Here is a 15,836-nt window from a genome sequence, read left to right as displayed (position 1 = left end):
ATGTGCCAAGATAGTAATACTGGTTTTAAGGAGGGACATTTTGTTAAAATTTATGGAACCTCTCTAAATTTTAAACTGAAGAAGGTTTTGCAAAATTCATTATCCATTTTATAGAAAAGATGCAAGTCAGAATGTATATTGCTGGTTAACTGGAGTTACAAGTCATAAGTATGACAAACTCTTGATTATTCAGGAAAAAAGTGCAGTTTGGGCATCTGACAGTAAAAGTGAAGCATTTCAGCTATAGCTTATTTTAAAACTTGAATCCAAACCAATTATTTTACATTCAAGTACAATACAACCAAATACAACTGGCATAAATACCCTTTTATGTTCCGGGTTGTTCAGTCAGGAAAATACTTGCATGGCAAAATCTCCTCTTTACTCCTGTTTAGCCTTTAACTAAACATTTTCTCTTTCAAAAAACAACCAAACACACACGTTTGGCTCTTACAAGAAAACTGGCGAAACGGATCCAAAAACCTCCATCCTAATTATTTTCTTTATTAAATGCAGTTTTGCACATCCCCCCACAGATCTCTCTTGTTTCACAAGTTGCTATGTTCTTGGCCCAACATTTTGATTCACGTGTATTTAACCAGAGTCACACTGATTTAAGAGGTTTGAGTTAGGGCCAGAGCCTTCGCCCATAACTTTAAGTTCCCTTCTCAGTCAATGAAGAGAGAGTGGCACGTTCTCAGAGTACAGATTTTATACCTCTGCTGTTAATTGGCATAAATAGTTTTCAAGAGCTGCCTATTTCTCTCCAGTGTCAATTAGATGGTGTTCAGATAACTTGATAAACCTAGATACCTGCCTTTTAAGTATCTTTGACTGATTGCCAGTCACTCCACTAATGTTTATTCACTATAAAGATTTCAGTGAATATCAGGAGTGGGTGGAAGTGGAACTTACTTAGTCCTTACACAGATTTTATTACATTTAAAAATATTTTTTTCTTATTTTAAAAAAAGTATTTTTTTCTTTAGTGTGTCGTGTATAACTGCTGTATTCAATGGGTTTATAGTAAGTGTTACAGAAATTATTTATACTCTATTGTCTATGGCTGAAAGCAAGCATACTTAGTGGCTAGCATCCAGATGGAATTTAACCCATCAGAAATACTGCCTCTCTTCCCTGCCTACACCCGCTCCACTCCCATACGCTGAGTGGATAAAATCCTGCTGGATTTGCCACCTCATTATGTTGTATTTTTTAATTTTAACTTGGTATATGATTATGCGCTTCTCTTTTTGATAGTTCTTTCTTTGACAGATTCCCTTCGTAATAATAACTTTCTGTACTTTGCTCAGTTTTTGTGTACGTGGGGATAGAGTCATTTGTTTTCATTCAGTATAAATAAAAGCTATTAGATGCTTCTCTTGTATTTACTGTGTTAAATTAAAACACACACTACACGTCTTTGAGATGAATCGTGTTACAATGTTACTTTTCTTCTAATATTTTACAGGGGGACAAAGGAAACCAAGGTGAAAGTGGTATCCAGGTATATCAACTTTGTTTCTAATTAAATCATCTGGCAACACTGTTAATACAAGTCTTAGGTGTTAATTCAGGACACTTTGTTTTTTAAGATTAAGCTCCCCAGAAGGTTTGCTGGAAGAATAGGACTGACCCCTCACACTTCTTCAAGGAAAACTGCCTAGTATGCCCAGCGTGAATTTCCAGCTGCGTTTCTGGGGCTGAGCAGGCTACTGACATTTGGTGCAGAGCTGTGTGGTCCTAGCAGTGGTGGTTGGGTTCAAATGGGTTGTACTGCTGCCTCAGGGGCTGGGACATGACCCAGCACAGTCCCGGGATGGATTCCGTCCTTCCCATCCCCAGGCACCGTGGGATCAGATAAATGCTCATAGTCAAAGTAATGCCACCTGGCCTCTGCCGACCTACTGAAGTATAACCAGTGGGGTTTTCCTCCTTGTTATCTAAAAGTCATGGGAATACCTACAAGAAAAAGAAGAGTATCATGTCACTACTGAGATCCTGACTTGGCTCCTCTGTGTTCCAAATAGAAATTGTATCCTTCTGCACAGTTTCTGCTCTGAACTCTTGAAAAGTACTTTTCAGATTGATTGGGCCTGGTTTAGGATGAAATTTTAGGGTTTACCTCTTTGTGTTATTTTTGATAGTTTAATTACGTCTCCCAGATAAATGTATATTTTAAGAAAATGTACTTCTTTTCTGAAGGGACTGAAAGGAGAAAAAGGAAGACAAGGAAATCCAGGCTTACAGGTACTGTTAAAATAGTGATCCTAGTTCAAGAGAACCATGAATCATATCTATTCCTTAAGATTACTTCCATCAACATGGATAGTTCTTTGCATCAGGCAAAATGTATTTATGTATAACATTATTACATAGTTATATAAGTTACCTCTTAAACAACCTTAGTATTTTTAAAATAACAAATACAACACATATAGAGAAGATGGAGCCACACTTTTGTCAGCTGTGCATGGTGGAAGACGAGAGGAAATGGACACAAGTTGGAATGCAGGAAATCCTAACTTGTTATATGGGAAAAGCATTTTGCTTTGCGGGTGGTCAAACACTGGAGCAGGCTGCTCACAGAGATTGTGGCAAAACTTATCTGGACAGGACATTGAGCAGCCTGCTCAATGGATCTATTCTGAAAAGGAAGTTGAACCCATGGAGGTCTCTTCCAACCTACATGTTTCTGTGGTTCTGGGATATTATGTCTTGAGAAACAGACTGGAAGTACATTTTTCTGGATTATTTTATTAAATAGTTAATTATGGAAAAATGTCATGAAACAATTATAAATAAAATGCAGATAACAGCACAAAGCGCCTTTTGTGTAAATGTTATGAGTGATGCTTGAGTTGTTAAGATTTTGCATGTACCATGCTACACTTTCATGTAGTTCATTACCTCCTAGACTATACTGGGAGTCTTTATTGACCTCTTCTATGCTCATAAATTACAGATGTTTCCTGTTTCAACTGCAAATCAGTGAGATCCAGTTGTTTCTCTTTAACTCTGGGCCAATGTATTCTGATTGTGTCATAGTTGGCTATCTTGTTATACCACAGAAAATAACTGTTGGTATTTATAAATACTTGTTAACTACATAATCTATGTCGTGTCTAAACAGAGAAGTATTTGTTAGAGGTACATATCTAAAACTAGACTTGGAAGGAAGTCACAGTTGCTTTTTTCGGAATTACGACATCGATACAGCTGCCTGTCTAGCCAGAAGGAGCTGATTTCAGTGGAGCATGGGCAGGAGATCTAGATTGTATGTTAGCCTAGTTTTGTAACTCTCACGGGTGTGTAGGTTGACAGGAGTCCCGTAGTAAAGCTGCGCAGATATTTTTGAAAAGAAACAGTTTAAACTAAAAGTTTATTGGTTTTAACGAAATGTAATGTCCTATTCTACCATTTTACAAATTAATCTTTCTGTTTTTTCCTTTTGCAAATAATGGACACATTTTAAATTTATTTATTATCTTAATCATAAGATAAACAAAAGTGATAGTGAAAGAAAAGTTTTGGTTTTTTTTTTTCCCAGATAGAGTGATGCAACTGAATTGCTGTTGCTTGCTTTTTTGCGGGGGGGAAAGCTGAAAAAATAATACAGTCTTGGTCTAAAATTGTTTCCCAGGCTTTTCTGTTTTGGTCAGTAACCAAAAAATCAATCATGCACATACTTCTGATAGACAGTGCTACGTCCTTCCAAGGTTTCTCAGGCCTCCAGGACTTCTCAAAGAAACAATACAGATTCCCTTGTCCGTAAGAATATATCAGAAAAGTGAGAAAGTCTGCACTGAACTGCCATCTTGCCGTGGAACTTAATGGTCAATAACACCATTGAACAGTTCGGCAGAAATTACACAAATTAAACCATTTGCCAGCATGCAAAATTTGGCTTAGAAGCTGAGTTTGTATTTCAAAGGCTCTGAATTTCATTTCTGTCTAGTAAGACAGTATTAAACAGGTAGAATCAGGAGTTTCCTTTTGCTAGAACACAAAATTTTATTTCTTCTGTCTTTTGTAGAGTGAATAAGGTTCTGTCTATATGCGCTTCTTGTACACTAATAAAATATGTGGTTTATAATGTGTATGATATATTCGCAACTTATCCTTTCGGTGTATGATATTAGATGTATTACTAAAGTGTTAACTCACCGTGATATATGCTTTTCATCCTCATGCATTTTGTTTTTTTGGACAAATAGCAATCACATAATCTTTAAAAACTGACATTTGTGATTAATTATTGAAAACAAAGGGCAACAATATTATTTTTGGTTCCAAGTAATTCAGCTCAACTTGCTTTTTAATTTTTTTTTCATATTAATTCCTAAAGGGAGTAGAAGGATTGAGTGGAGAACGAGGAGAGGTAAGTATTTTGTAATGAAAAATACAGTATTACAATATTATTACATTTGTTTCTGCAAATTATGTGATCTGTAAAATGTGTGCTTAGTCTTATTTCCGTACTCACATCTCTGTAAGTGACAGAAATGAACAGAGAAATACTAGAGAAGGAAGTGTTAGTTAAAAAGAGACATAGTGAAATATATATTTCATTAAATTAAAGATTTTTTTAAAAATTAAGGCCAAACATATACATTAAGATCATTTAAGAAACAAAAACAAAAAACTGAGAAGGAGCTGGTTGAAGAAAGCAAAATATTAAAGGAAAAAAGAAAAAGAGATTCTAAGTTCATTGAAAAATAAAAATATAGTTCATAAAAATATAGAATTCTTGATCAAAATTATCTATATTGTTCAGCAGCAGCCAATAATAGCAGGGCAGGACACAAAAATAAAACATAGGGTATACAAAGATCCTTCTTACATACTTGCACTCTTTTTGGAAGTCAACAAATTAGGGGCATTTAAGCTAGAGATCAAGAGCATTGCATTTAATGTCAATCTTGAATTTGCCTAATTCATTGTGCTGATATACTGCACTTTCAGCTTCCATAAAAGTCTGTGGTAAGGACTTTCACAGCTGAACTATTTGTCTTGTGTGTTTTCACCTTCACCAGTGAGATTTCTCTGTGTGCCTTTATTTCAAAGCTAACAAAAAAGAATATAGTGAAGCCTTTACAAAGATTTTTTTTTTAGAGGATTCTGTCTTTGAAACTGGCTCAGAAAATGCAGGGCAGAATTCTTTCTCTCTGTTACCAAATTTTTACAGGAGTAATTCAACTTAGCCTGAAACTTGAGGGATGTAAGGGGAAGCCTGTTCAGACTGCTCTTGGTCTGTCAGAAACTGCATTTGTTGCTCTCCGGAATATTTTCACAAGTCCCATCTTTTCTTTTTTCTCTTGTGTTTGGCTAATGTAGATATATTTATGGCCAGACCTTTTAATCTTTTTGTTGCATGTTGTGTAAGAATTGATATGTAAAAGATTAACTTTGTTAGTTATTTTTTATTTATTCCAATATTTAGTGAAATCAGGGTACACACTGTCCCATTAATATAATTCTCCTTCAACTTTATTTAGAGATTTCTTTGTTCAACCTTTTTTCATTAAAGCATTGTTGCATATCAATAGCTGGACATATTCATTGGAAGCTCATTCTGATAATTAAATAATTTTATGCATTTAAATATATAAATTGCCCTATATGCTGCTGTGGTTCCAGGAAATACTAAAAATTACAGTTTGGCTTATAGGCGATTTGCTAAACCATTGCCAACATTGGTAAATGATTTCTTGTATACTATTGAACTGGCCTCTCTAAATATTGTAAATCATGGTAATAATTTTTTTCTGAAAAAATCCTTTTAATAATATTCTTACTATACACTAAGATATAATGATGTCATCGTGCTTGTTTATCAGACCTATAAAATTAGTTTATTTTCTATTTTTATAAAATATGTTGTCTTTTGTTAGGCCCTAAATTCCTCAATAGAAAGTTTCTTCATTCTGTAGTTCTCAGCACTTACTGAGCTCTTTTCCTTTTCTTTATTTTCTTTGCCAATAGCAAGGGTCAACAAACAAGGCCACACATGGGATGTGGCTGAGCATGACAAGACCAAGATATATTGCAGAAAACGTTCCCTCAGCAGTTTCATTTGGTTTTTGGCAAGTTCTGCAGGCAGTTGTGCTGATGCTTCCAACGTTTTGTCCTGGTGTTTTTATATTGGCTTCTTGCCTGTAATGTTTTTCTACAATAGGTGCCATTTTCCCAATATTTCACTGGTTCTTAGTGCTTTCTAGCCCCTTTAGTCCAAATAAATCAACTTGCAAGTCAGATGTCTTTTATGTAAACATAGTTGATAGCTGTAAAAGTAATTAAAGTTAAAACAAATTACTGCTAGCCACAAGAACAGCATGATTTTCAGATCCCAGCACATATAGCTTCTAGTATAGCCACGGACAGCTACATATGCTCTATATGTTTATCTCTGAGCCTTGCTGACCCTCTTAAATGAAAAAAAAAATTGTAATTATGTAATAGAAATGAACAAGTACGAATCTACACGGTGTCAGAGTATAAATTGTCTATGACTACAACATTCAAGTTGACAGTATCAAGAAAATAAAACACAATTGCAACCTTGGAAAAAGTCAGTTCTGAATTAGGGTGTAATTTTTGTAGTGGGAAGAGGCTATGGATTGCTGTTCAGTTCATGCATGGCATCTGACTGGTGGACCATCTTTCCAGCAGTACTCTTAGGCACTTCACTGACGTCTGTCACATTTTGTCTCATTTCTTTGCTTTTTTAAGAGGAAAAACTATCTGCCTTATTTTAGTGGCTAGCGCTCTGCATAAAACTGAGCAATCTGACACTGAATGAGAAGCTTGCTACTCTGTAATAATTCCTGTGGAGAACTCTGGACATTTTTACTAATTCAGACCAAGACAGAAAGCTTTGAATTTTTCTGATGTAAAGAATTTTGATAAGTACTATATAGAATGATAAAAAATAATATAAATACCATATTTTAAAATTCAGTGTAAGTCTATGAAGACTGTATGCCTGAGTGCTTCTTAAACTTGCATTATTTGCTCCAGTAAGTTTTGTCATATGTAGTAATCCTTCTGCCTTCTTTCCATAATTCTATCTAAAATAGTTGGAAAGGACAAAAGAAAATTTTGAAGCAACTGATAACATTATGCAGAAGCTGTGCAAAAATGGAAGGAAATGACTCATCAGGGAGCATAGTATACTAACTTTAATCTTGGGCATGTACCAAATTACATTGTACTGATCTTTTGTTGGCTCCAGCAGAGGGAAAGAGTTCCACATGAACTGTTGCAGTAGGTAATTCCATACATAGAAGAACCATTGCTTTGATGAAGATGTATCAAAATATTTTCCATTATTATTTTAACCTTTTCCAGTGAAGCAAGTGGACTACAGTTGTTATCATTCATATGGAGAATAAATGAAATCAGAAAAAAACAACAAAAAACACCTAACTGAAATCAAACTATTTTTTTCCTTTGTCTTATACACTACAGACATAGGGTAAAAGTTTTGATTATTATAGTACATTTGCCAAGAACTTCAATGATGCCAGAATTTGACTTCTAATTTTTCCAGCCTTCTAAGGATTTTAATGTACTTTAACAAATTATCTAATTCTCATGAAAAAGTGAATAAAGCCTTTCCTTCCATATGTTAATAAGTCAATATTAGTCAATAAAATGGGTCCTTAAAATTAAAAAAAAAAAAGAGGTAATTTATTTCTAGTTATATTTGGTAAATAATTGTATCTGAAACAGTTACTAAAGAATCTGAAAACTTCAGTACATTTTAGTGAAATAGATCTCATCAGTATCAAGTTAGTTTTCAGTGACCACTTATATTCATTTTATGAAGATCATCAATGAAGATTTTCTCAGAATATGTTTGCTTGATGCTACTTAGTTGCCAAATGGTCTGTGAAGATAGGATTGGCTTTTCGTTGGTTTTCATTCCAGAAAGGTGAGAAAGGAGATCCAGGCATTCGAGGCATCAGTGGGCAAAAAGGAGAATCTGGTATCCAAGGTTTGGTTGGACTTCCTGGTCTCAGAGGTCAGCCAGGAGATAGAGGACCCCCGGGACCACCTGGATCAGATGGAAAACCTGTATGTATAGGACCTCAAACCTGTTGTTCTGGATGCCTTAAAAATCCCAAACAAATACATGTTCTCTGTTTTTTTAACCGTTCTCTGTTCAATTTAGGCACGAGAATTTTCAGAAGAATTTATTCGGCAGGTGTGTTCAGATGTACTGAGAAGTAAGTTTGAAAGCCTCTTTACTGTTCTTGTTTAAAGTGCTAAAGAAGTTTCCTGATAATTATAAAGATGCTTTCTTGAAAGCAGGATCGATATTGCTGATACATCACTTGTTTTTCTACAGGTGTGGCAATATATTTCCACACCACAGGTTCTGTACTTTACCATCTTGTTTCTTAAAGGTATCATATTCTCTAAATATATTTTGTCTAAAGAGAGGAAATTGGTTTTGTATTAGTGGCTAGGGGGGCATATTTTTATATTTTATTGTCTTTATTGTTTATTGTTTTTATTTATATTTTATTGCTCTAAGCAATTTTTTGTTTGAATTCTCCCAGCCCAGTTGCCTGCCATCCTCCAGAGCGGAAGGCTACAAAACTGCAACCACTGTCAATCCCAAAGCGCTTCCCCGGGGCTTCCAGGACCACCAGGTCCAAGAGGCCCAGAAGGCCCAAGAGGGTTTCCTGGTTTACCAGGAAACGATGGTATTCCGGGGCTGACAGGCATCCCAGGACGCCCTGGGGCTCGTGGGACAAGAGGTACTTGCGCACATGTGTCACAGTGCTAATGGCCTTTGTGACTTTGTTTTCTGCTTCCAGTTTTGAACGGGATTAGTGCAGGGTGGCGTGAGGGAATAGCTGGGTTTGTGTCACAGAATGTAATTGAGGACATGGTGCAATGTGACTGTTTCACCGCTTATGAAGAACGCATATAAAATACAAGAACACAACAAGATAGCTAGTGTTCAGTTCTACTACAGTCAAACTTTGCTTTGGTCATTTTGGAGAGTTCTTATCTCATGTGAATGTTTTTAACTGCTTTGAGATATCTTTTTTAAGATCAAATATGATTAGACATGGATTTCAATGTATTTCCACATTTTTTGGTTTCTTTTCTTCCAAACTTCTTTAGGTTTCGCTACTTTAAAAAACAGTATTTATTCACTGGCTATTTACTATCTGCTACCCTGTAAGCTGATTTTTGGCATGTGACAACCTTTATACTCCCTCTGATTTCCTGGGGTTTTCTCCTTTTTTTCTTTTTATCTCATAAGGATTTTTACACCTTTCTTTATGCTTTTCTTAAACATTCTGGTTTCTTGTTAGGCAAGCTAAGGTTTATACTTCCAGGTAACTCATCTGTCTGAGCATTCCAACCGGTTTCTGTGATGTATTTGCAGACTTGCACTATGCATATATAGTCTGGAACCGGACCAAGAGACTGGGCGAAGTCCGTAATTTAGTAACTGGTCCCAGCACCTATGTTTCCTATAGCATCAAAATAATCAGGAAAGATGTATGAAATACAACTAACTAGTAATGTGCAAAGGGTAGGCAGGCAAATGGTTGGTAAATATTTACTTTCTTTGTGACTTACTAACTGTCATCTAGCACATCAAATTCATGTTGGATGTAATGATGATTTGTCAGTAGTGCTTTTATAATTTCAGGAGAATGTGCAGTTTTCCTCTGGAGCTGACACTAACAGTCTGGCTATTCCATAAGAGTTGGAAAAATAGGTGTCTGTTTCTATGAGAAACTGAATTTATTGGGTTGTACTAGTGTAAGAGAGCACATATTTTGCCCCTCTCAGGATTTCTTTGGTGGAGGTTTAATCCTACCATATGTTGGGGAAGATTTTCTGTATTGTATTTTTCCACAAGGCCTGTGGTGAATACCTTACACTTCCTTCATAAAACTTCTTAAAAACTTTGCCAATGGAAAGGCAGTGACAGCAAATTTCTTAATTGCCCATCATCTGTTCCCTCAACTCATAGTGACTGTCTGCTTAACAGCTGCTACATCAGCTCTTAATTCAGTAGAAATGAGGATAGTTTAGAACCCAGTTACACTGTGTGCAGGTTACAAGAAAATGCTTATTTTACATCCCATTATTTGCTTTATTAAATGTTTTTATTCAATCAGTGTTATCAAATGCTGACTTCCTAATTCATTGGACGAAAATATTCTTAGAGTGCAAAGATATACATGTGTTTGCTAATTCACAGGACTGCCAGGGAAAAATGGCGCAAAAGGCAATCAAGGAATTGGGGTTCCTGGGATCCAAGGTCCCCCAGGACCTCCAGGTGAGAGCTGTGCAGATTCAGTGCGTGCTAATAATTTAACAAAAATTGTGTTTTAGAAAAAACTTTGATATACTTTGGAAAAAATTAGATAGTTTTTACACATCTTAATTACTATATATGTTTTATGGCTAATGCCTCTCTCTTCCATGCCTTTTAAATTGTCGTATAATACATTGTTTAGTATAAGACAGGTCTTGTAGAGATTGGTACTTGAGACTGCTGTTTCTTGATAGATGGGTCTTGAAGTCAGCCATTATCTGAAAACTGAGCCCTGATACAATCATGTGACTTGTAAGCACTGCTTAGTGAAGGAAAATGTTCTTCTTAAGAGCAGCGTATTCACACAAAATGTAAAGTTGCGTGCTTGGAAGAGAGATCAGGGCCAAAGGCAGAGAAACGAATAGAAATTAGATGCCTCTGATTCATGCCATGGTGGTTCCAGATTATATGATAAAGTATAGCAACGAAGTAGATTTTTATATTTCCTTTTAAAAGCTATCTTCATTTAAAGTGTTTTACACTTTTTAAAAAAAATCTTACTTTTTAATTTTAATGCATTTTTAAAAAATCTTAGTAAGTATCATGTTGGTTATATAAACATGTAAGCAGTTTGTGACAAGAAGTGTCGTTTTCAGAAAATGAGATTTTCTTTACCTGCATATTTCACCGAAGAGCATGGGGTTTGTGGGTCCATACTTGGTCTTCTTTGCATTTTAACAGAAATTCTCTGTAATATATTTGCTTATTGTATGTGTTTTGTTAAGGTCCTGAAGGTCCCCCGGGTATGAGTAAGGAAGGACGACCTGGAGACCGTGGGCAACCCGGTAAAGATGGAGATCGTGGCAGTCCAGGAATGCCAGGACCTGTTGGGCCCCCTGGAATTTGTGACCCATCACTATGTTTTAGTGTAATTGTGGGGAGAGATCCATTTAGAAAGGGACCAAATTATTAACTTGTGATACAATAATTTAGAGGAATAGGTGTGGTGCTTGTCTTCTATGGTCTAAGTCTCAGGAAGGTGACCAGCAATAATCCCATAAACAAGAACAAAAGTACCTCTGACATTATAAATGGTATAAATAATGATCCTAAAGGTTATACGTTCCTTTAGAAAAGAAACTCCAATAATTTCTAATCAACTTACACTGATTGAATTGCAAGTTTTTAAACAATCGTCATTTTTTAATAGGAATAAAATTAACTCTAATATTTGGTATTTAGTATTTAAGTGTCCTCTCATACTCCCGTTACCACTGAAGTCCTTTGCAAAATTGCTGGAGATGCCACAGGGAGCAGGATTATTCCTTAAATGGTATTGGTCAGGTATAAATTACTGTGAAGTTTTTCACATGCAGCCAACATATATGGTATTTGATTTTGAAAGAATGTGGCTCGCTTTGACTTCATATGTATGTGAATCTCATTGGCTTGTGTACATTTCATATGTCATAGCTCCAAGTGTTCTGTGAGTGAAAACATATATCAGGTTTTTATAAATTAAGAGAAATATCTGGACTTATTATGGAAGTAATATCACCTATTTTGCCATGCAACTCTTTGCTTAAAATCAAGGTTCAAGAAGTGCCAGGATTTTATTGAAGATGGTACTTTCAGCTAAAAAAGGTCAAAAGGTTCCATCTGGGTGATTCAGCTTATATGAAAACAGCATTAAAAAAAAAGAACAAAAAACTGGCATAGCTGGCTTGTAGCTATGATTTGACAAAAATAAAAATTAAACAATGTTTGCACAACCCCAATGTAACAGTTCTGCATAGTTAAGTATTAAGTTATACACCCTTTGTTGTTTCTCCCCGAGGACTGCAGTTGCCAAACTGAAGAAGTAGGTTTACAAGGAGAAAAGGTCTAGCTGCTGGCTAATTAGCTGCAATGTTTGTTATGCTGTTTCCTTTTTCATTTTAAGCAAGCTATGTGTAATTTTCATTGTATGCTTTGCTAATGAGGTGTATTGCTTGCTTTCACTTAAAGAGCAAAGGCACAGTTCCCATGAGAATTTAAAATCCGTTTCTTAAATTAAGGCAGAGTCTTGTATTGAACTTAACCGACGCTTTAGAAGTGGCTTTTTCTAATGTGTTGTTTTTCTGTTGTCCTACTATCAGAGATTGGTAAATGCTTGACATTCAAGGTAAAATAAAATTTTGTAAAGAGCTGGTGGTAGTTTGATGAGCGATTCCAGGAGTCGCCTGTGTCCTGTGTGGCAGGAAAAGAGTGATGCCTGTAATGCATGGAGGGATAGTTCCACCTTGCAGCTGTGCTTTTTTTCCCCAGTGTCCTTCCATTTCCTGTGGAGAAAGCACCATCCCCGGGAGCAGCACCTTTCTGCTGGGTTCCTGCACACCTGCACTGTGCCCAGCAGCTGCTGCCCACCCAGAGCTGTGGCCCACAGAAGGGTGCTTGCAGTGAGTAACTTAGCCAAACCACAGCCTCGGTTATAGCAGAGTGCAGTCATTTGCATCTCATAAAACCTAGTCTAAAAGCTTCCAGGATGATTCCAGAAAGACACTGGCATGGACCTGAGAAATGAAGCTATGCATGAAGTTTTCTCCCCAGACAAGTGTTCCTCGGTACACACTATAGGACTTTGCTCATGTGAACAAGCTTTGACTGAATTTGTGGAAGAAAGAATCTAGAAACCTCTTATTTTGTTGCCTTCAATCTCACACTATTTATTTTTTGAGAGCTGGAAGTGAAACATGTCATGAGGCCAGGAAGGAATCAGGATCCCAGCATGTTTGTAGAACCTTTCCCAGCTGTGCACACTGCATACTAATTTAAATCCACGTTTAAGACACCTTTTCCAATAAAGATGTATAGTAGTATGACTGGTGAGCCTGGGAGGAAGAAAAAAAAAAAAAAAAAAAAGGAGCAAGTCATAAAGATTTCTGACTGCAGCAAATACAAACAGAAAACCAGAGTTCTTACTTGTAGAAAAACCCAGCATTAGTTTTCATTATAATTTAAAATAACACATATACATTCTTCTGTATCAGAAACATGGTGGAAAACTTGGAAATTTCTTAATATTTCACTTTTATTTTGCATTCATCTAGGCAAAACATTTCCTTCTGTATCCAGACATCTGTTTTATCAAGAGCAAGAAAAATTTTCATGTAGTACATTTGACAGGAAAAAAAGCCCTGATTTATCAGCCAGTCTGTTTTTTTTGTAGCTTAGGTTATGATTTCATTTGATCAAATTCACACATACATCGAGCTCCAATTTTAAAAGTAGTAGTGGTTTTGGCACCCCATTAGTCCTGCTGGAGGGTTGTTTCTGAATGATTCTGACTCAGGATCTATATGTAATTTCCAGTCTGCATCTATTAATGGCCATTTTATATACCTTTATTCTTATGCTAACATTGTCTTTGGCTTGAGTTACTCCTTTTTTTGGGGCATCTTTTAGAAAACCAGTGTTCCCTGACAGCCTTTCGTCTGCTAGGTTAGGCAAGCAAATCTTTAATTTTCCACCTCTTTTGAAGGGCTTTCCACTCCCTATTCATCCTTGTAGTTCTCTGCTTCACTGATTTGAGAGGGATTGCATCGTTCTAGAAATACGTCCATGATTCTAGGTAAGGAACTTCAGTCATACCTCGGTGATGTTGATACTTATTCAAAGCATGTAGCTCTGTTCAGCTTCTCCTTTTCTTAATTCTTGTGTAAGTTATACAAGAGTCATGTAGGTTGTCTCTGATGAACTAGTATTACGGAGATCTATTCCCTCTTCTGTTTTTTGTAGCGGATGAGCTCCTATAGGATGGGGTAATTCAGGTTGGAGGGGACCTCAGCTTAAAGTAGCTATGCTTATTAGTTCTTAAGTGTTTGAGCTTGCAGTTCATAATACTGCATTTCAGAGCCTTATTGTTCTAATTCAAAACGAATTCCGCTTGTGTTCCAATTGGCCTTTCTTTTGATCCCGTTGTCATTAGCATGCTCCTACCTTTTTTGTCACGGTCCCTACAGAAAACAGTACTGTCGATCCAAAAAAACAATTCTCGAAGCAATCCACTTTTTACTTATGCCATTTCCCTTTGAATACCTCTCATCTACCTTTTTTTCTTAATCATTTTATGTTCCTGTAATTGGGAACCTGTATCTTAATTTTTTTTTCTGTCTGTGCCAATAAAAGATAGACTTTTACTTTTCCTCTACTGCTTCTGGTTTCTAAGGTAGCCCAGTCTGGCCTAGCATGAGTACTTCTGTATAGTGCTGCTCAGAGAGTACAATCAGCTAGTCTTTGTTACAGCTTTAAAGCAAAATCTCATGTTGGAGCTATTTCACTTTGTGTAATAAGATAATAAGAAAGACTGACTTTGAAGACTAATTAAGAGGCTTTACCGAATGTAAAACAAGCTTCAAATCCTTGATCTGCAAAAGGAAGAGATTTGAAGCTGAATCTATATGATTGATTGCCTTAACTGCTGAGCTCTTTGGATGCTTTGAGCTTCAATACTTTGGTATTTTGCTCTGAATTTGAGTCTGTGGACCTGTCACATTTCTGCAAAAAGAATTTGTTTTTGATAAGTTGGAATTTTCCAGAGGAATTGCTAACCAACTAACCTGTGCAGGTGCCTCTTTGAAAGCTGATAACAATGAAGGTTATTTAAATGAAGACAAACACTTTGAAAACCTAGTTCTGTATGATTAAAGAGCCAGAAACTATTAGCAAGTGTCTTGCATCCCATTGAAATGCATGCATTATAGCCTAGGAAAATGTGATTTAGATTGTTGCTCCTTATAAGATTTTATCAAGCCAAAATTTAGCTGACTTCACAATTATTTAGTTTTCTGACTTCATTTAATATAGTGGGGTTATACAGTAAATGTAGATGTGTTCAAGGTGATATCTTGATTGGATCCTTTAACTGAGAATATGAATATTTTTTCACAGATCTTCAACTAATTCTGCAGTAAGAGGTTAAACAAATGGTATAAACTTGAGTATTATCAGATTAATGAGTCACAGGAGAGGGACTCATTTACTATTCATACAGACTATATGAGGTTCATGTGGGTGTTGATCTGCAATCAGAAGCTGTGAATAAAAAAAATCACTGTGAAACATGTCACCATCCAACTACCAGATATTGTCTGGAAACAGTTATGAGAAACTCTGTTAACTGACATTTACTTACTGTCCTGGTGACAGTCTTTAAAACTGAATCTTGGGATAATTTTTAAGCAGAGGGTAAGATGCAAAAAGAGTTTCTGGACTTTTTTTTAGTAGCATCTTGCTGTGTGACCTTGAGTTAAAAAGTACACTTCCTCGTTGGTACATTTGCATGTTGGTGTCAGTAGAGGAACTCAATTCAATACACTAAATTTTTAATACAGCTTCAATTCATAATATCTCTGTGTGTGTAAAATGGTTTTAAAATTTACCACTTTACTACGGTCATTGATTGTTATTGCCTCTTAGATGCTGAGGCATATACTTGGACATAAAGATGCAGAATTGCAAAGTATTACTGTGGGAACTGAGTTTCTTAGTGAAAGCTTAGTGT

General features: G+C 36.0%; 1 protein-coding gene across 2 annotated transcripts in view; it reads left to right on the top strand.

The window, feature by feature from the left end:
* The window catches only part of COL21A1 (collagen type XXI alpha 1 chain), a gene marked incomplete at its 5' end in the record, with an annotated part of 91,903 nt that extends 80,528 nt beyond the window's left edge, over positions 1 to 11,375 (top strand). For both annotated transcript variants that reach the window (XM_081998125.1, XM_081998124.1), the window contains 8 exons: positions 1,472 to 1,507; positions 2,206 to 2,250; positions 4,349 to 4,381; positions 7,933 to 8,079; positions 8,177 to 8,231; positions 8,568 to 8,768; positions 10,238 to 10,315; positions 11,080 to 11,375. In XM_081998125.1, the coding sequence (XP_081854251.1) occupies positions 1,472 to 1,507; positions 2,206 to 2,250; positions 4,349 to 4,381; positions 7,933 to 8,079; positions 8,177 to 8,231; positions 8,568 to 8,768; positions 10,238 to 10,315; positions 11,080 to 11,267 (783 nt within the window). In that variant the 3' untranslated portion in view covers positions 11,268 to 11,375. The remainder of the gene's footprint in view (positions 1 to 1,471; positions 1,508 to 2,205; positions 2,251 to 4,348; positions 4,382 to 7,932; positions 8,080 to 8,176; positions 8,232 to 8,567; positions 8,769 to 10,237; positions 10,316 to 11,079) is intronic.
* Positions 11,376 to 15,836: the final 4,461 nt, after the last annotated feature.

This window comes from Phaethon aethereus, assembly GCF_964289735.1.
Source record: "Phaethon aethereus genome assembly, chromosome: 3".
Lineage (NCBI taxonomy): Eukaryota > Metazoa > Chordata > Aves > Phaethontiformes > Phaethontidae > Phaethon > Phaethon aethereus.
The sequence above is the reverse complement of the archived record's forward strand: the minus strand, read 5'-3'. Positions and strand labels throughout refer to the sequence as shown.